This window comes from Polypterus senegalus, chromosome 3, assembly GCF_016835505.1.
Source record: "Polypterus senegalus isolate Bchr_013 chromosome 3, ASM1683550v1, whole genome shotgun sequence".
Classification (NCBI taxonomy): Eukaryota; Metazoa; Chordata; class Cladistia; order Polypteriformes; family Polypteridae; genus Polypterus; species Polypterus senegalus.
The window spans coordinates 15,580,616-15,602,344 of NC_053156.1; the positions used below are offsets into that span (position 1 = coordinate 15,580,616).

The 21,729-nt window shown below is 46.5% G+C and overlaps 1 protein-coding gene across 1 annotated transcript; it reads left to right on the top strand.

The window, feature by feature from the left end:
* The first annotated feature begins 1,932 nt into the window (after positions 1–1,932).
* LOC120524874 (chymotrypsin-like elastase family member 1) lies at positions 1,933–20,623 on the top strand. The gene is made up of 8 exons (XM_039746690.1): positions 1,933–2,033; positions 2,824–2,912; positions 7,052–7,152; positions 7,294–7,419; positions 11,667–11,803; positions 15,849–15,994; positions 16,075–16,224; positions 20,530–20,623. The coding sequence occupies exons 1-8, from the start codon at positions 1,994–1,996 to the stop codon at positions 20,545–20,547; spliced, it is 807 nt and encodes a 268-aa protein (XP_039602624.1). The 5' UTR covers positions 1,933–1,993; the 3' UTR covers positions 20,548–20,623.
* Positions 20,624–21,729: the final 1,106 nt, after the last annotated feature.

A 21,729-nucleotide genomic window follows, 5' to 3' on the forward strand; every position in this document is an offset into this window, starting at 1 on the left:
GCCTGGTGGCTCAGCACTTAGTGTTAGCTCAGCCAAGTCACTTTTGATGTGCAGTCTGCTCGTCCTCCTGGCGCGCTGGTGGCTTTTTCATGGGTAGACCCCTGGTCACAGATGTGCTCCTTTGTTAACTGATGAGTGCAAATCAGCCAATGGTACTGGAAAAAGTGACCTTGCAATGGGCCAAGTGGTAACAAGAAAATGAATGAATGACTAAATGAAAGAATGAATAAGCAAACAAATGATGGAAAGAAGAAGGGAATGGAGTTAAGGAATTATAAATGATATCGCAGTAACATAGAAAACTGCACTTACAGTCAAGAGCCTGGTGGCTCAGCGCTTAGTGTTAGCTCAGCTGTGTCACTTTCTGTGTGAAGCCTGCATGTCCTCCAGGTGCACTGGGGGCTTTTCTAATGGTGGTCCACTTCTTTTGCATCAGTAAAATGAACGAACGAATAAATGAAGGAATGTTCTCCCTGTGTCTGCGTGGGTCCAATGACATGAAGGTTGGGTGCACTGGCGACTCTAAATTAGTGTGCGTGTGTGTGTGTGTGTTTGTCCTGTGATGGACTGGCACAATGTCCAGGGTTTGTTCCTAGACTTGCACCCTATGCAAATAAAGAAAGGAAGTAAGGAAGGATTTTAAGGAATGCTAAAATACACCAAGGTGGTACGTACCATTGCACTTACAGTGGAGGGCATGGTGGTTCAGTGCTTAGTGTCATTAGCTGCATGCAGACATCAGTGTTGCTGCTTTTAATGTGCAGTCTGCAGGTTCTCTTGTGGCTTTTCTGGGAGTAGTGAATTCCCCAATAGTTAGTCTGTTGTCAAATGGAAATCTGTGAACGTGAGTGGTGAAGACCATCCTTCAATGGCTCCTGGTGTGCTTGCAGCCTCCAGCCATGTCCGGTTTGTTCCAGTTTCCCTCTTTAGCTGCCCTGTCCTGTAGTGAGTCTCCTCTCACCCTCGCTCTTAATGCTCTTTGCACGTGGCACTTTCTGGAATCTGTGCCAGAGACATTTGATATTTTGTGGCTGGCAATGGCGGCTCAGTGGCTACCATACAGGACTCTGAGGCACCAGGCTGCCAGTTCAGTTCACTATCTGACTGTCATTTAACCTCCCTGATCTCCATTTGTAAAATGATTAAAACAAGCAGAGATAAAGTTAAGATGTTTTACTCATATGGTGCCTTGGGATGGTGTGCACTATAGAAAGGCGCTATATACAATACAATGCTTGTTTTTTTATAACGGCCATTATAATGAGTGGTCCCCACTAAGCCAGTTTAGTTTAGGTGGCACCTTTCATGAGGAGTCCTTTATAAAGTGACCTCTCCCAAAGCCATTGTCCACTAATGATGAAGTGACCTCGTTAGTTGTCTACAGTGTGACACGCAGTACATGACCATGAGCTGACCGCTATGACCTTTGGGCTTACAGCCGTATTTTCTATGAAAGGAGCTATATCAAGTAAAGGGGACCATAAAATTAGCTTTACAGGTATAAAGAGGACAATCCACTAAAACTGCAGTGCAATGCGTCTCACTTTATTACTTAATCATTTTAGATCTGCACACACTTTTGTCATTCTGCGTTACTCTTGCGATTTATTACCATTTTGTGACCACCCATTCGGGAGTTTTAAAAGCAGTGAGGCCCTCCTGGTGGGCCTCATGTGCGTCTCACCTACTGCCCACCGCAGCCTCCTTAGTGTTGTTCAAGTCCAGTTGTCCATCCAGATTTGACAAAGCCCCCTGGTCCCCAGACACCGAGGGAACACGGTGACCCCCAGAGAAGCTCAGATGGCCTGGGATGAGCAGCACATTGGACACCAGATGCTCCGTTCCCACAAAGAACAAGTAAAGTCACTCCAGATTGTGAAGAGTCAATCATTAACCCGCTCGAGCAGATTTTTCCAATAGTCACAAATCTCCATAAAAGGGCCGGCCAGGCGGCGGTGACCCACCGTGGAGTTGGAGACGTCCAAGAGTCAAGATGTTGGGAGTCCTGCTGCTCTTCTGCCTTGCAGTGCTGGGTAAGCCACTTTAAGTCTGGAGTCGGAGGTCTTGGGGTCTGAATGTGCAGCTGAGCATGTGTGGGAGCAGCTGAGCCCAAGCAGGGCAGCATTCAGGTTTCCTCTTGAAATATTTATATGCATGAAGGTGGAGGAGTCGGTGAGGACCGTGACCTGCAGCATGTGAAGCCTGAGCCTTCAGGAGACGCCTTTAATGGCCACCCGCGCTTCAGAACAGCTCAACCACCCCAAGCTCAGCATGACTGGGTCGGGTCAGCGCTCGGATGGGAGACCATCTAGGAAAGAAATTGAGCTGGAGTTGGCGAGGCCAGCAGGGGGCGCCTTACCCCGTGGTCAGTGTGTGGATCCCAATGCCCCCAATGCAGTGACAGGGGGACACTGAGCTGTAAAAACTGGTGCCATCCTTTGGATGAGACATAAAGCTGAGGTCCTGACTCTCTGTGGTCATTAAAGATCGGTGGGCATCCTTTGAAGGGAGTGGGACATATCCTGATGGCCACCACCGTCTGGTCATTCAGGCCCCTAATCATCCCTATTGTAAAAATCTCTGTCACCTCTTCACCTCCTAAAAGCTCATGTGTGGTGAGCGCCCTGGTGCGAGAATGGCTGCCATTGCATCATCCAGGTGGGCGCTGCAAAGTGGTGGCTCCCCTCTCATTATGCAAAGCTCTTTGAGTTGTGAGACAAGCGCTATATAAATGTCATCGATTCACGGAGGTGTCACAAAGTGCCTATCAAACATGTCACGAGCTGATCTTCTAATGGCCACATGTCCTCAATTCTCCTGCAGGCCATGCTGAACGGCCAACTTTACTCATGGATCTGGACGAACGAGTGGTGGGAGGAGAGGAAGCCCGCCGGAACTCCTGGCCATGGCAGGTAAACAGGCTCTTATGACTGCACATGTCCTGTGAAAAATGTTGCCAAGTAACAATTGACAGTCTCAAAATACTGGCTTCTTATTGGTCGAATTATCTACCCCCATAAAGACATACATGTCTATGCGTTTGTGTGTGTATCGGTGTCCATTTGGTTGCTATGTGTCTGTCATTCCAACAGATGGTGCATCACAAACATTTGTAGCAATACAATGCATGCATGCGTCATCTGTTGGAATGAAAACTGCAGTGTATTTTATTACAACATGCATTACAAAATACATTCCAACAGATGGTGCACTTCAAATGTTAACACTGTGGTCTGCATTGAGATTTCAACCCATCTTAGACGGGTAGCACGGCTAGTCCAATTTAATTAAAGGGCAGTTGCTATGTCCCTGGCATTCCAACAGATGGCACATCACAAACATTTGCAGTAATACAATGCATGCATGCGCCATCTGTTAGAATGAAAAATGCAGTGTATTTTATTACAACATGCATTACAAAATACATTCCAACAGATGGTGCACTTCAAATGTTAACACTGTGGTCTGCATTGACATTTCAACCCATCCTAGATGGGGAGGACGGCTAGTCCTACACAACAAAAGGACAAGTGTCTGTATGTCTGTGTATCTGTGTTTGTTTGGTTGCTATGTCTCTGTCATTCCAACAAATGGCACATCACAAGCATTTGCAGTAATACAGTGCATGCATGTGCCAAATGTTGAAATGAAAAATACAATGTATTTTATTACAACATGCATTACAAAATATATTCCAACAGATGGTGCACTGCAGACGTTAACGCTGAGGTTTACGTTGAGATTTCAACCCATCTTAGACGGGTAGCACGGCTAGTCCAAGTTATTTAAAGTGCAGCTGCTATGTCCCTGGCATTCCAACAGATGGCACATCACAAACATGTATGGCAATAAAATGCATTGCATTTGTCATTCCAACAGATGGTGCATCAGAAATGTTTGCAGTTATGTATTTATTTCGACAAATGTATGTAATGTGCCATCTGTTTGATTAACAAATACAATGCATTTTATTACTACATGTATTACAAAATATATTCCAACAGATGGTGCACTGCAAACGTTAACGCTGAGGCCTACATTGAGATTTCAGCCCATCTTAGACAGGCAGCACACCTAGTTCAACATAATAAAAGGACAAGTGTCTGTATGTGTGTGTATTGGTGTCCCTTTGGTTGCTATGTCTCTGTCATTCCAACAGGATGTGCATCACAAACATCTGTACTAACACAATGTGTTGTATTTGTCATTCCAACAGATGGCACATCACAAACATTTGTAGTAGTGCAATATTATATTAACACAAATGTGATATGCATTGTATTTGTCATTCATAGAGACAGAGCATCAGAAATATTAACTCTGCCTTTACCAATCCCATATCAAATGACATATAACAGAAACATATGCATTGCATATGAAACATAAGGCATTTTATTGCTGTAAATGTGTTGCACCGTCTGTTGAAATGAAAAATGCAATGCATTTTTTTGCCGTATGTGTTACAAAATATGTCCCAAGAGATGCTGCCCTGTAGGCGTAAAACATGGAGGTCTCCTTTGAAATTTCAATCCATCTTAGGTAGGTAGCATGGCTAGTCCAACTTAAGAAAAGAACAAGTGTCTGTGTATCTGTTTGGCTGCTATGACTCTGTCATTCCAACAGATGGTGCACAATGAAACATTTGTAGTAATAAAATGCATTGCATTTGTCATTCCAACTGACGGAACATCACAAACATTAATACAGCTTTAACAAATCCAATACCAATTGGCATATAACAGAGACATATACATTGCATCATAATGCATATTATTGCTATACTGTATATGAGGTGCGATCCAAGAGTTCCCAGAATGCATTTATTTAAAAGCATACACACCAAATAACAATTAATGGTGAACAGTTCCTTCAAAATAGTCACCCGATGAGTTGATGCACCAATCCCAGCGAGATTTCAACCTTTCAAAGCACCTCTGGAAGTCGTTTTTTGTCAGCGTGTTGAAGACGTCGGTTGTTACCGCTTGGATCTCCTCCACCGTCTCAAATCTGCGTCCCTTGAGCCTCATCTTCATCTTAGGAAATAAAAAATCAGACGGCGCTAAATCAGGGGAGTACGGAGGGTGAGGGATGGCAGTAAACTTTGTAGAAGCCAAATTTTCGCGCACAACCAGAGATTGTGAGCTGGTGCATTGTCGTGATGCAAAAGAAATGACTTGTCAGCCCACATCTGAGGACGTGTTCGGCGAATTCGATTTCGCAAACACCTTCGAACATCCCTGTAGAGAGCTCCATTCACCGTCTGTCCTTGTGGATGACACCCTTCACATCAAAGAAGCAAATGAGCATTGACTTGGTGTTGCTGTGAACTTGTCGAGCTTTTTTGGGTCTTTCAAATCACTCATTTTCACGAACAACCCTTCACAGACACAACCGAAGTTTAAACAAGAACTGCGACTTGAAAAGCAACTGCGCTGACGTTAGAACGCATGATAACAGCTCTCAAGGACAACTTGAACTGCTATCTAGTAGCAGTAGGGACCTTTGGATCGCACCTCGTATGTGCTATATATTCATTCAATTGCTATGGCTCTGTCATTCCAACAGATGACACATCACAAACATGTGTGGCAATAAAATGCATTGCATTTATCATTCCAACAGATGGAGCATCAGAAACATTTGCACTAAAGCATATTGTTACTACAAATGTTTGTGATGCGCCTTTTGTTGGAATGACAAATACAATGCATGTCATTACTACCTGCATTACAAAATCCATTCTAATAGATGGTGAGCTGCAAATGTTTATGCTGAGGTCTGCTTTGATTACCTTGACTTCAACCCACCTTAGAAGGGTAGTTATTAAATATTCTCACTGGACGACTTGCTAGTTAGTGTTTGCGTTGCTCTGCTCATTCAGGTTTTTCTTTCTAATTTCTCATTCATCACTGGCTCCCTTTTTAATCTGTATACAGTATTTAGACCTTCATCCATCCATTTTGTAACCCTAATTATGCTGAGCAGGGTTGTGGGGAAGCAGGAGCCAGTTTAGCAAGCACTGGGGTCAAGGCAGGAATGATACCTGGACACCCAAACACACACACACATGCACATGTGAGCACACTCACACATACGCCCACACACACACACCTACATTCACACACTCATGCACACACACACTTGCCCACACACACACACACACACACCCACATTCACACACTCACACACACACACTTGCACACACACACACACACACACCCACGTGCCCACACACGCACACCCACACACACACACACACACCCCCTCACACACCCACACACACACACAACCCCCTCACACACCCACACCCACATTCACACACTCACACACACACACTTACGTGCCCACACACGCACACCCACACACACACACACACAACCCCCTCACACACCCACACACACACGCACAAACACACACACCCACATTCACACACTCACGCACACACCCTTGCACACACACACGCACACCCACACACACACACACACACAACCCCCTCACACACCCACACACCCTTGCACACACACGCACACCCACACACACACACACACAACCCCTCACACACACACACACACACACACGCACAAACACACACCCACACACACAAGCCAGTTTAGTAACACCAGTCAGCCCACTCTGCCCATCTTTATCTCTGGCCCCCGTCTGGTGCCCTCTTCACTTGTCCTCCTTCATTCTGATGCTCGGCCGCCCGTCTCACTCTTTATTATAATAAAAATCCACCAAGTGGTATTTAAATATCCTGCACCTTCAACACGTCTTCATCTTTTTCACATGTCACTCTGTTGCAGTAAACACTCAACAACCCCAGAATAACAAAGTGAGGATTTTAGACATTTTTACAAATCTATTAAAAATAAAGAAGAAAAAAAATTGTGTAAAATGGTGGGCAAAAATGGTAAATGTATCCAATTCAAAGAAATCCATGCCACAATCAAGTGTGCAGAAAGCAAAGGGGTGTCACTGCGTTCTCGGCCGACTGTGTAACTAGCGCCTCTTCGTGACCTTCTTCTCCTCTTCCTCGTGTCCCCTGCAGATCTCGCTCCAGTACATGTCAGGCAGCTACTGGTACCACACCTGTGGAGGGACTCTGATCAAGACCAACTGGGTGATGACTGCGGCTCACTGTGTCGACAGGTGCTGTTAAGGCTTTATTTATATGGTGGGGGGGTGACTGTCAAAGACCTGAACCTGTCAAAGAGGACCCCCTCCCTGGCCCAGATCCCTTTGACCTCCACTCCAATCTCATCCTCTCCAATCCCGTCTGCTGTTTTACAGATCGATGACTTTCCGCGTGGTGCTCGGCGATCACAACATCAATAGCAACGATGGCACCGAGCAGTACATCGCCGTGCAGAGGGTCTTCGTCCACCCCTACTGGAACAGCAACAACGTGGCAGCCGGGTAAGTAGGAGAATCCCAATGCAACTGCTTTTTGAGGAGGTGCTCCTGATCTGACGGTCTCCCACCCGATGCTGCCAGCGTAGGCTTTGCCTCGTCTCCCTGCGCCCCTCATTTTGGTTTAGGAAGTGGACGGATGTAATCAGTGGCACAGTAGGAGGCCATTCAGGGGGCTCTCACATGACTCACAGTTTCCATATTTATGGTGGAAGATTGTAGTAATGCCAAAAAGGGAGAGAACCACAAAAACCCTGGCCAAAAATAGAATTACTTTAATTATGATGAGAATTCAAAAACACGTACAAAACTCTCAAAATGACCAAATATTAAAAAAAAACGCTTTAAATAAATCCACAGAATCCAAAGAACAAATCTAACTAAAGTCCTAAATCAATTTAATAAAACCAGAGCAAGTTGAGAATCTAACAGACCGTCACCAAAGAGGGCAGAACTAAAACAGAATGAAACCAATGAATCGACGGCAAGCCCACCGGCACTCCAGCCATGTAGACTGATGAGACAAAGCATTGCGACCACCCGCCTGATATGGTGTCGTCCCTCTGACCCAATGAGACACGGACACCGCAAGACCTCTGAAGATGTCCTGACGCTCACAAGCGGGTCCTTCAACTACTATAAGCTGGGTGGCCGAGTCACTGCAGATTGGACGCCTTGTTGTTCCAGATGAATTGAACTGAGACCTTTGGAATTTGAACGCCAGGGCCAACATCTTCAACTCTTCATCATGTCCCTCACAGCAATGTGTTCCTTGTGGTGGGGTGGACTACCAAAACCGTGAAGGCAAATGAGAACTACAAGTACAATACGGAGACGACCCGTCACATCAGAATGAGTTTGTGTTTTGTTTAGGTTGTTACTGGAGTCATTTCTGAGAGAACATACTGTAACAAAGGCGCTATATAGCGCCCGACCCGACACAGATTGGACACGGGAGGCACGTATAAAAATAAATCAACTTTTATTTTCTTCAGCTGGAGGGCACATCTTCCCCGTGTCCCCCAAGCCACAACACAGTCCCAAAGCACAACACCACACTCCTCCTCCTAGGCAACCTTGTCCTCCTCCACCCCACTCTGGCCGTTGAGTGGTGGTTGCTGGCTCCTTTTATGTCCCACCTGGAAGTGCTCCAGGTGCTTGATCACCTGCTTCCGGTTGCACCCCTGGGTGGGGCTGAAGATCCTTCCAGCCTGGCTTAGGGACCCATGCCGCACCCTCCTGGCAGCCACCCCAGATCTCCCATGAAGATCAGATCTCGCCCTGCGAGAGACTGAGGCACAGCTCCACCCAGGGGGTGGCCATCCAGAGTCCAGGGGGAGGTACTGCACTGTCCTGGGCTGCTCCCCCTGAATACCCGTCGAAGGGGGCGTCCCGGGCGGGCATAGGACCCGGCTGTCCGCCACAATATGAACATACTGCATTTACTCGTGTACCATGCGCCCTTGTGTAAGACGCGCACCCTAATTTTTACAAAGAAAATGGCGAAAATCGTTTTGCCCCGTGTACGACGCGCGATGTGATTGTATAGGAAGCATTTAGAGAGAAAGAGCGCAAGTGCGTGAGCAAGCGAGCAAGTGAGACCAAGCAGAAGAAGTAAACATTACAAAGAAGTAAACATTACAGAATTACATTTCCTCGTGTATGACGCGCACCAGATTTTCTAATGCTAACTTTTGGGAAAAAATGTGCACGTGGCACATGCTTAAATACGGTAATATTAAACTAATTTGTCCATTCAACAAATTGGTCACTGAAAATGAAACCTTACAAAAACAGTCTAATAATTATTAGCTTTTAACTTGAATTTAACAAGCTTTTTTATGGCCTATTGTCATTTGCTGATCCTTTCAAGTTTGAAGTGCATGATTACCCGAGAACGAGTCACACAATTCTCGTTGATTTGATTTGTGAAGTGAATCATCGCCCAATAACGAGTTGCATGATAATCATTTATTCGATGAGAAAAACTGAATTATTACCCGAGAATGAGCCCCCACGATTTTCATTCATTTGATTTTCAAAGTAAATCATTACTTAAGATCGAGTGGCACAATTATCGCCCATTTGATTGGCAAACTGAATTATTGCCAGAGAATAAATCACACAATTCTCATTCGATTCATGAAGTGAATCAACGGCCAATAACAAGTTGCACGATTATCATTTATTTGATGTGAACAACTGAATTATTACCCGAGAATGAGCCACATGATTCTCATTCATTTGCTTTGTGAAGTGAATCATTACTCAATAACAATTTGCATGGTTATCGTTTATTCCACACGATTCTCATTCATTTGATTCACAAAGTAAATCAGTATTCAAGAACGAGTCCCAATTATCATTTATTCGATTTGCAAACAGAATTATTACCGAGAATGCGTTGCATGATTCCCATTCATTTGATTTGTGAAGTGAATCATTACTCAAAAAAATGTTGCACGATTATCATTCATTTGATTTGCAAATGGAATTATTACCCAAGAAGGAGTCACATGGTTCTCACTTATTTGATACACAAAGTTAAATATTACCCAAGAATGAGTTGCATGATTCTCGTCAATTTAATTTGCTATCTGAATCATTACTCAAGAACAAGTCACATGCTTATCACACATTTGATCTGCAAACAGAATCGTTACCCAAAAAAAAGTCACAAAATTATCATTTATTTGATTTGCAAATTGAATGATTACCCGAGAATGAGTTACATGATTCTCATTCATTTGATTTGAGTTGCACGATTCTTGTGCATTGTTCAAGCATCAAAGATCTGAACTTAATACATCTCGCTACTGGAAGCCGGTGTAGTGAGGTGAGGAGGGGAGTGACATGTGCCCACCTTGTCCAGCTGAACACCAGACGTGCCAGTGCACTTTGAATCGTCTGAAGTGACTTGGCGACTCTGTCAGCAGTGAGTTGCATTAGTCCAGAAGTGACGAGGCCAAAGCCTGGACCAGGAGTTGTGTTGCATACCCTGTCAGATACTCTCTGATCGTGTGGATGTTGTGTAGGGTGAATCTCAAAGACCGAGTGACTGCAGTAACATAAACCCTGTAGGTCAACTGGTCATCGGTCACCATCCCGATGGCAGGCATTAGTGGTAATGAGCTGAGCTGAACACAGATGGAATAACAAGAGGGTCCATCTTTGCCAGGCTGAGCTGGAGATGGTGCTCCATCATTCAGGTTGCGGTATCAGTGAGACATGTCGAGATTCTAGCTGATGCCATGTGGTTCCCTGAAGGGAGTGACAGGTATGGCTGCATATCATTAGCATAGCAACGATAGGAAAAAAACATGAAACAGGATGGTGGGTCCTACTGAGGAGGTGGATCGGGAGAAGAGGAGAGGACCCAGCACCGAGCCACAGGGCACCCCAGTACTTATTTGCTGCAACCTAGACATCTCTCCATGCCAGGACACAGGGTATGATCTGCTCAAGGAGAAGGACTCAAAGCACCTGAGGGCAATGCCAGGGATGCCAAGGTCAAAGAAAGTGGCAAGGAGTCAAAGGCAGAGGAGAGTTCTAGCAGGATTGGGCACAGAAGACACGTTGGTAGCTCTGGCATGATGTGTCATCCACAGTGAGTAGAGTCGTCTCGGTGAAGTGGCCCACCTCATGTCGAAGAAAAGAGGAGACCTGATTAGAGACGAAGCCGGTCTATAATTCCCTAATAGTCTCTGAGTTTTCTTCACACATTCCAGTATGAGGGTGTGTGTGTGATTGTGCCATGCAATAGGTTGGCGCCCATGTCCTGGATTTTGTCCCTGCCAGGACTTGAATGAAGCAAGTTCATAAAATGGATGACTAGATAGGTATATACTGCCCACTTCTGGCTGACATATGCCACGGCTAAATACAGTTGGATTTTATCCAATATGACTCCCCCAACCTAACAGGGAACCTTTTATTAAGTAACCCCCTCCACCAACTGCCACTTTCATGCTTCGGTGGGACAATTCATCACCCACCCACACACAGCAATGAGGAGCACTTTTGCTGCCTGAAAAACATTTCTGAAGCTAAACTTGACAGCATGGCGGTTGGCACGCCTGCATTTAGAGGGATACCAGACCGAGAGAACGATGACCCCCCCCCATCTGCCCTCCCTCTCTCCTAGGAGCTTTGAATGTGAGATTCCAGAGTGAGCCACTAGGGGGGCAGCATCCATAATGTTTGTGACGTGTCGCCCATGCTGCTCAAGTGACCTCCTCTTCCTTTCCTCCCAGGTACGACATTGCAGTGCTGAAGCTGGCATCGGCCGCCACTATCAACTCCTACGTCCAGCTGGGGGTGCTACCAGCCAATGGGCAGATCCTTTCCAATAACTATCCCTGCTACATTTCAGGCTGGGGGATGACCAGAAGTGAGTAGTGAACGTCAGACATGTTGCTTTTTTGGCTCAGAGCCTCGGGCTACTTTGGGGTATTTTTGGGGGGGGGTGGTGGCATGAATATGCGTTAAGACTTCTTTTTGTTGCATTTTTTTGGGGGGAATTTTAGACATGTATTTTGTTTTATTCATTTATTTTAACATTACGACGGTGGGCCTGGTGCTGCTATGGTTGCGCAGCAGCACAGGAGACCAGGGTTCACCTCCTGGGTGGTGTTTGCACGTTCTGCCCGTGTCCTCCTCTGGGTGCCTCAAAATTCAGATGCAGGTTATTTGGATTGGTGTTAATAAATTTGCCTCCTCCTCCCAAGCCTGCTGGGTTTGTGCCTATTCACCCTGCATACTACTGGTGCATGCTGGGATAAACTGCAGCCCCACCCTCCCACCGTGACCCTGCACAGGATGAAGCCGGCTTAGAAGATGGCATTGTGTGGGTATGATGAGGAAGTCACCGCTGCCCCTTTTTGTGCTCTTTTTCATTTGCATTTCCCATAAAGGAGCTGCACTACCAAAAATGACTCAAAGGGTCAAAGGTCAGACCAAGGGGCGGGGTCTCATTTATAAAACCTTGCAAAAGAAAATCTGATTTATAAAAACGTGTTGTAGGCACGTCACTTCACAATTTACTATTTAAAAATTACAGTCACCTTGTAAACGTGGCACACATGGATGCTTCTCGAACCCCACCTAGATGCCCACCATGTATGGATTATGCTAATCAGCCCTGATACATATGCAGTCAGGATGCTGCAGACCGTCACTGGTTGGGAGAGAAGCCCTCCCACCTGACACTTTAAGACACGGCCACCTCATTTGGAGGGGTCCTATGGTGTGCGTCACAGCCGGGCATGTGTGGCGTTATAGTGCCTCTCCTGTGCGTTGTAAAGAGTCTGAGCGGGTGGCCACTATCACCTGGCATATATAATGGCATGATTGCTGTTCCAATTAATGGTACAGGCCAGATGAACCAGTGAGGGTTCAGCCAGTGACCTCACCGACAAACCAACCATCTTGTCTGTCAAAACTACTTTGAAATGTGGGCTGACCGAGACCACCGAGGCACAACGTTTGTCACTCACATCTTGGCACCACAGATGAATTTTCCCTTGATATTGTGGAATGTCACTGTTCTCGCGAGGTTCCGTTATTGCAGCATAAGTGCAATTGACTATCGCCATTATGTTAGGAGAGCTGGACGCCGCTGCAAATCACCTTTTTATGTCGACGAAAATCTGTGATGTGTCACATATGTGTGCCCACACCATACGAAAAGCTGCATGTAGTGCTTCGCTAGTCAGTTAATAATAATAAATAATAATAATAAATTACATTTATATATCGCTTTTCTCAGTACTCAAAGTGCTATCCACACAGGGAGGAACCAGGAAGCGAACCCACAATATTCCACAGTCACCTTACTGCAAAGCAGCAGCACTACCAATGCGCCACCTGTGAGGACAAATGGCTTCCAGCACAGTTGGCATGATGGAGTGAAGCTTGGCCAAACTGTTCCTGACCTGACAAGCGACAACGGGTTGCCGATATAAACTGATGAATAACTAAAAAAACGATTTTCAGTGAAAATACACAGCATTCACCCTCGTATAAGGTCTGTGCGTCAGATTCAACACATCTGTCACGTGAACGCACATTCGAATTACGGCTCGGTGGTACGAGTCATTACACACGTGAGTCGTCTCGCCCAACTGTACTTTAAGCCTCTGTAGCTCTCTGTTCCCTAGAACAGCGTTCAGGTCCTGCTCAAACAGAAAATCCTGCCGACTATGCCAGTGTAAAATAAACAGAAGGAGACAGAAAAACCTTTGGGGTAGCCACCCTGTACACTTGAAATGCTGAAGGTTGAAAGAGTCTTTAGAGACCTGAGTCCAAAACAGGACTGAGGTACAATGACAAAGATGGCCAATAAAGAGTTAACTGACAGGAAGAGGCGGGATTGGAAGCGGAAATGATGTCATAGGGAGGCAGGATCTAAGGGACTGGAGGAGGAAATGACGTCTGTGGGAGGAAGGTACTGTGGGGCCAGAAGAGGAAGTGACGTTTTTATGAGCCGGTTCTTCAGATGGTCTGCAGAGGAGAAAGAGTTAGAGTACAGCGCCATCCCCTGGCCCGGAGCAGAACCACATTTATCTGGGCCTGTAAAGCATCTCCCGTGCGCACTTGTGTGACAACTGGTTTGGCTGCAATTCCCTGCTTGATCAGGGGTGTCGCTGTTTCCCACTTTCTTTGAAATGTTGCATACAGCGGGGAAAATAAGTACTGTATTGAACTCGCCAATGTTTTTCTAAACAAATCTATTTCTAATGGGGCTATTGACACAAAATATTTATCAGATGTCTGGTTCACGGTTCTTGGGACTGATCCTCCAATTAGCTGTAAATCCCCCCAGTCTCACTGAGATTGCACAGGTGGTGAACCAGCTTTAGGCTGCAGGGATCTGTGGTATCCTGGGTGAATTTCTCCAGGCTGGTGGTAAAGCTGTCCTCCTGGCATTGCAAGCAATTGTTGCTTCCATTTGGGAGACTGGCATCATGTCAACTGACTGGGAAGCAAGACTTGTTGTCCCTACCTACTTTTGTCGATTTTCGTAAAGTGTTCGACTCAGTTGATCAAGCTGCCCTGTGGGACATCCTGAGGGTTTGCGGGTTCCCCTCGAGGTTGCTGGATATCATGGCCGGCCTGTCCACTGGTACTGTGAGTGCTGTGCAGTGTGGAGGCAGAACTTTTGCGTTTTTTCCCAGTTGATTCTGGGGTTTGTCAGCGGTGTGTTCTGCTCCTACTCTGTTCAATGCTTGTATGGACTGGGTGTTGGGGGGTCGTGGGGTCCAGCGGCTGGGGGGCATCTGTTGGTGAAGAGAGATTCACAGATCTTGACTTTGCTGACGATGCTGTGATCTTCATGGAGTCAATGGAGGCTTTGATCATATCTGCAAAAGGACGAAGATCCAAGTCTTTAGAGCCCTTTTGCTTCCTGTTGGCGAGACATGGACACTATCCAGTGACTTGAGATGAAGACTGGACTCCTTCATGTTTGTCTATCTGGAAAATCCTTGGGTACCACTGGTGTGACTTTGTGTTGCTCATGGAGTCCCGAATAAGCACATTACTTGCATTGTGAGAGCGCGTCAGTTACAGCACTACGGTCATGTGGCACGTTCCCCGAATGGGTGATCCGGCTCGTAAGATCCTCATTGTTGGGGATCCAAGTGGCTGGACCAGGCCAAGAGGTCACCCACGTAACACCTGGCTATGGCAGATAGAGAGTCATTTCCGGAGGGTGGACCTGGACCCCGTGTCTGCCTGGGGTGTTGCCAACCAGGTTGTTTCATCGTGTAGTGGGCGCGGCAACATGCTGTACCAGTGCATGCTCCCCGACTTGACTTGTTGCAGTAATTGTGAAAAAAGTGCACCAAAAAAGTATTTGCCATCTGGGGGTTCATTAACCCCCCCTCCCCAAAGTATGTGGCAGTTTAAGGGTTAAAACAACATTAACATGGAAAAATTAACAGAAATAGCAATAATTTAAAAAAATGGCTGTAACAGAACAGCGATGACCGTGTTAACAGATCCTGTGATATCATTGCGGCGCCCCTATTTAAGATGGAGGCATGAAAGCTTTGCATGCAGGCACTGGGATGCTCAATTGGGCTTTTTCTTGTTATGGTTTGGGCTCCTCGACCTCTGAGTTTTGATTTATGATGTTTTCTTCTTATTTCTTTTGGACATTCTGGCCCGGACCCCATCAAGTTTTTTGACTCCTTATTTCCCCATTCCTTTCTCTCCTGAGGAAGACTTATTACTACAACATTGGGCCATAATGGCAGAGAGCTGAACAACAAAGATGGCACTGATTTCTTTTGTATTGAGGTGTTTTGCCATGGCCAACTTGGGCAACCCCTTAAAAAAAAAAAAAAGGCCCAGTTGGTCCTCCAAAGATAGTGCAAGTGTTCAATTCCATTATAGGTGGTTACAATTCTTTTTTCTTCTGATTTTGAATGCAGCTAATGGGCAGATTTCCCCCACACTCCAGCAGGCCTACCTGCCCGTGGTGGACTATGCAACATGCTCTAGAAGCAACTGGTGGGGCTCTACCGTGAAGAGCAGCATGGTGTGTGCTGGTGGAGACGGCGTGAGGTCCGGCTGCCAGGTAAGCTGTGATTCTAATGGTGCGTCATCCTGCATTGAATACCTACCACCCGAATCTTACTGACATTTCAACCTTCTCAGGGGGATTCCGGTGGACCACTGAACTGCCAGGTCAGCGGAAGATACCAGGTCCATGGAGTGACCAGCTTCGTCTCAGCCAGTGGCTGCAATGTCCAGATGAAGCCAACGGTGTTCACACGGGTCTCGGCCTACATTAACTGGATAGAGGAAGTAAGTTGGAGGCTGTCTTGCTTAGTCCTTCGGCTGCCTCTGTAACTCATTCTACATCACTGGCGCAGGAGCTGGTGCCACCACAGGCTTCTGGAACATCGGCTGTGCTTGGCCGGTGCCAGGGATGCTTGCTGTCCTCAGCTATTCTTGGTGACAGGCAGATAGCATGCCATTCAAAGGAGTGAGCAATGGACCCCTTTGACTTGATGCTCCAGTCTGCTAGAAGGCCAGCAAGGCTGGAGTAAAGTATGAGCAGGTGTGGACACCCCAAACTCACACACACACACACAAACTCACACACACACACACACACAGAGTGACAAACCACGTGAAGTAGAGGATAGCATTACCTGTTGCCTCTTTCAGTAAGAAAACTTGCAAGTTCCACAGCAGTTTATCAAATCCATCCAAAAAGTCTTGGAAGGTCCTAAAGTCACCATTTTGCAAGGTTTGAGGTACGAGTCCTATACGGTTCAAGTGGCTGACAGGTTACCGACACGTCACAAAAATCTGGGTACCGTTGGCTTGAGTGTGTCACGTGTGAGAGAAGTGACCGACCAATCCTTTTAAACTTTTAGACACAGGGGCTGCAAATCGTTTGCCGTAACGCTGGACGTGTGGTGGAGCAGACACAGGACAGGTGGGGCAGCCCCGTATAATTCACTACTGCAACAATAAAGAAAAAACAAAACGCGTGTTATAACACCAGACCGAGTCGTCACCGACTTCCACCTGAGGTTGTCTTCTACATTTGAGGCATTCTGGGAGGAGGAGGCAGGTCCAGGTGGAGGAAACCCCGGGAAGTGACATCAGCTGGAATGATGCCAGCCATCCATTGTTGCAGGAGGGTAAGAAGAGAGAGGGGAGGTTGTTAGTACACACAGTGCCACCCACTGTCTCGGCAGAGGAATTACCGTCACCTGAGCCTTTAAGCTCACACGTGTGGGACACAGGAAATCCATTACCATATATACTTGCGCACAAGTCAGGTCTTGAAACCCAAAATTCAAAGACCCCCAACTTATATGCCAGTTGAAAAATGCGACACTTCATTTTTTTTTTCACATCTCTAATCTCACATCAGTTTCTCAGACGCATCGACTTTTGTTGCATCAGCGCAGTTACCAGTTTCTTTCACCACTTAAATGCTCCTTTAACTGTATACGTTGTCAGAATCACGACAAAAGAGCACACAAAAAAAGGTTTGGGGCAGCCACCTGTAAATCAGTCCTGGCTGCAAACGGATAAGAGATGCACTGATTGGTGCAGATTGGAGTCCACAACTGTGAACTGATTTGCTGGCACAAAGATGGCGGCTTTAAGGGAGACCGGAGCAAGTGGCATCAATGGTGGGGCCGGAAACCGGAAGTGATGTCATTGGAGTCAGGAACTGGAAGTGACATCAATAATAGGGCTGGAAAAAAAAAACAGAAGTGATGTCTTTGAGGCGAGGACCGGAAGTGACATCATCAGTAGGGCTGGGAAAATGGAAGTGATGTCATTTATGGGGACCAGAAGTGTCAACATCAGTAGGGCTGGGCAAACGGAAGTGATGTCATTGGGGGCGGGGACTGGAAGTGACATCATTAATAGGGCTGCAAAAAAATGGAACTGATGTCATTGGGCCCCAGGGACCAGAAATGTCAACATCAGTAGGGCTGGGAAAACGGAAGTGATGTCATTGGGGCGGGGACCGGAAGTGACATCATCAGTAGGGGCCGGAACAACCAGAAGTGATGTCATTGGGCCTGGGACTAGAAAATGACATCATCCAGACAGAACTTCCCATAACTGCTCTGCCGAGAAGTGAGTTAGTGCACAGCGCCACCCCCTGGTCTGGCATGGAGTTACTCTCATTCAGGCCCTTTAGCTGCCTCTCATTCACAGTGTGTGTGCCAATGTAAACACGCTGCTATGAAAGCTTGCCTAATGTGTACCCATAATTAAGCCTCGAATGCTCAGAGAAACTCGTTTCATTTGTTATATCAGGCGGAGGACTCAGCAGCTGCGCTCCTAAAACAAAATCTCGCTGCTCGTTGGCTCACCTCTATTAAATATTCACAGAAATTTAAGACAAAGCAAGTGAAATGGCGGGCAGGCTGCTCTTTTATGCTAAAATCACTGGTGGCCTTTCTTATTTAACCCCTTCATGGTCTAAGACTGACTGTAACCCTTACTATTTTAATGTGCACCAAGTCTTGTTTTCACACAAGCTCACGATTATCTTTTCTATAATAGTATTGTATTGTATTGTATTGTATTGAGCCCCTTCTTTTTGACACCCACTACACGCCCAACCTACCTGGAAAGGGGTCTCTCTTTAAAGTGCCGTTACCGAGGTTTCTTCCATTTTTTCCCTACAAGGGTTTTTTTTATTTGGAGTTTTCTCTTGTCTTCTTAGTCAAGGCTGGGGGGCTGTCAAGATGCAGGGCCTGTTAAAGCCCATTGCGGCACTCCTTGTGTGATTTTGGGCTCTACAAAAATAAATCATATTGTATTATATGAGCAGAATGACTTGCACCAGAGGTGAATTCGCTCAAGCTGCAGCTTGAACTGTTATTGGACTGGATTAGAAAATAAGGATTAGTCTTCTGTTGATCTGTTCAAGGACGGAGGAAAATGTCAGCACTCCATTCCAATTCCTCATCTTTGATTATTTCACGCTCACTTGGACCCTTTGGCTGCCCCCTAAGCGCATGTGTGTGACAGCTAGAAATGAAGACGCCCTTCCTGAGGGGTTCACTCGCCTTGTCCGTATCCAGAGCAGGTTACTCCACAAATCCTGGACTCTGCCCGGGTGTTCCCGGCCCAAACTTGAGTCTCGTCCTGACAGCTCTTTCCGCTTTCCTCCTCCCATGGTGGTCTCCTAATGGTGGACTCGTAAACTTTGATTGCAACAGTGGCAAAGAGCTAACCCGGAGATTCCGTGGAGGCCTCTATCAGCATCTCACGTTCTGCTCTCGGCTCAACTTGCTGGGGAGGTCTGGCTTGGACGAGCTGGCGGTTGTTTGAAATCTTCTCTGCTTGTAGATGATCTCGCAGCCCGATTTGCAGCTGTTTGGAGATCTTTTCAAAGCCCTTGTCCTGGCTTTGGGGGGCTTCTATAACCTGCTTTCTGAAGGCCTCAGAGAGGTGAGAGTAGGCTTAGACAAGAAGGACGGGTTCTAATGACGTGCTAATGACGAGTGCTCGATTCAGATTTGACGCATGTGAGTTAGCGCTAAACGGAGGGCTGCACGTACTTTTTCCACATACAAAAATCTGCATTCCTTTTAATTTTTGCAAATTATACAACGGACTACAAATTCATGTAAGCCTTTATCAACGATAAAGTTTAAAAATGAAGATCAAACCTTGATAATAGCCTTTGGCCTGCAGGGGGCGACACAGACAGACACCAAGCACGACACACGTTTATCTCTTTTTTTTGCACTTCCCACCGCAGCGCAGCACAAAGCCCAGCACTTTCTTTGCCTTCTCCTCTTCCTCCTTTCTCTCTCTCTCGTTGGCCTCCACTCCTCCTCCTCCTCCTCCTCCTCCAGCAAGACTCCATTAGCCTGTCCCCTAAGTACTCCCAGGTGCCTCTGCAGCTCCCCCTACTGGCACCCATGGAACCCAACAGGGCTGCAGTGAACTCCCACCTCCCAGCATGCCCTGGGCGGGGTGCCCTCTAACGAATATGCCCTGAACACAGTCAAAACCCCCCATCCCCTTCCATCTAGCTGGTGTCCCAAATGGGTAGGAGCCCCAGCCATCCACGACAGCCCACCCATGTTAAAAAAGGGGGGAAAAAAAACACATCTCCTGGGGTGCACTTACTTTTTCACGTGACGGTATTGGGCTTCACAATTTACACGCTTGACTTTGTGGTGTGGAGTTTGACTACAGTTTCACTCCCGTTCATCGTTTCGAGTCTGAATTTCTTCTTCCAGATGGTCGCAGTTAAGAGTTTAAACTTTTTCAAAATGGCATGAAACCTGGTGATATCAGGAGAAGAAAAACTATGAGAACCCAAAGACCCTAACACCTTTAGAACATTAGATGAAGATTAGGTGAGAACTGGCCACTCAGCCCACCAGTCCAATCCACTTCATTCTTCATAAATAACATCACGTTGAGTTGTGGGGGTCCCTAAAGTCCTCCTGCCCACCACACTGCCTGGTCACTCATTCCAAGTGTCTGTGGTTCTCTTTCTAACGTGTGTGTGACACTCACCCTTCACAAGTCTCCAGCTGTGTCCCCGTGTTCTTGATGAACTCAGTTTAATTGACCGATGCCTTTTCTTTTTTCACCCCCTCTTCACAGACCACCTCCAGGAACTGAGGCTGACTGACCGCCACGCTGGATTGAAAAAACAAACAGAAAAGCGGCACCATTTCAATAAACGGTTTGCATGTCACCCTCTGGCCCCACCTGTCTTGTTATTTCTCATTTTTCACGGGTTGAGTGTCACCTGCTGCACGCGTCACCCGCTTCTGCTGTCCTGAACAGTCCTGGAGGGAGCGGACCCTCGTGTAGGAGAATTCAGATCGGCATGTCGCTGCAAAACAAAAGAGGGTGTCGGGGTCAACTACAAAACACCACAATAGGAAACAAATAAGCCAAAGGAAAAGTGAAGTCCAGTTTAGGAGGTACACCCCGGCTTCACGTCCCGTACAACAGCCAAGAAGGGGTCAGCATAGTCAGTCATCCCTAAAATACAACACGACGCCCTTCTGTACTCTGCCTCTGAATTAGGGGATTTCAAGCAGTGGGCACAACATCCCTAAGGAATCGGGGAGTCTCATTGCTGCTAAGTGCTGGCCGAACACTGAAGTCTTACTTGTGACTGTGAGCGGACCCCGTGGAGCGTGAAACGTTTGGGAGTCTCGGTAAACTTGGTGAAAGGCATTGAAGTCAACGAGGAAGGAGACATTAAAACTGAGTGGGCTCTGATGGTGCGGTGACACTGCAGGGACAGCGGCAGGACTCCGTGTGACAGCAGACGGCACCAGTATTTGGGTCCGGTAATGTTAGAAGAGGGATTGAAAAAAGGCCAACTTACAAGTGCAAGAATCACAGCTCAGCATTAGTGATGGGAGAACCTCGCTGCAATCGCTGGGCCTCAAGGATGGCAAAAACACAGAAATGTTCAGGAATTTTCACAAACTCCTCGAAATGCATTGAAGTCAAAGGGGAAGGAGAAACGTAACTAATTTATAATGGACCTGAATGGTAGGATGATCTTTGAAGAGTACCTAATGGCTAGGGAAGTATAGCAACAGCCAACTATACTGGACCAATTACTGGGTATGGAAATGTGACCTGAGCTGTGCAGAGCCACCGTGCCTCTAAACAACAAAAGGTGCAGAAGGATTAATAACCACAAACAAAATGGCCACCAAATAACAAAAAAATACAGAGATATAAATGAAAGGCACTATAAAATAGACAGACAGAAAGAAAGAAAGATAGATATGAAAGGCCCTACATAATAATAGATAAGATAAATGGAGGAAAGGTGCT

What these genes read in the sequence shown, in the direction of transcription:
- LOC120524874 (XM_039746690.1), top strand. Translation starts at nt 1,994, where the DNA reads ATGTTGGGAGTCCTGCTGCTCTTCTGCCTTGCAGTGCTGG. An exon ending in GCGGCTCACTGTGTCGACAG is followed by an intron (nt 7,153 to 7,293) that starts GTGCTGTTAAGG and finishes GCTGTTTTACAG; the next exon opens with ATCGATGACTTTCCGCGTGG. An exon ending in AGCAACAACGTGGCAGCCGG is followed by an intron (nt 7,420 to 11,666) that starts GTAAGTAGGAGA and finishes CTTTCCTCCCAG; the next exon opens with GTACGACATTGCAGTGCTGA.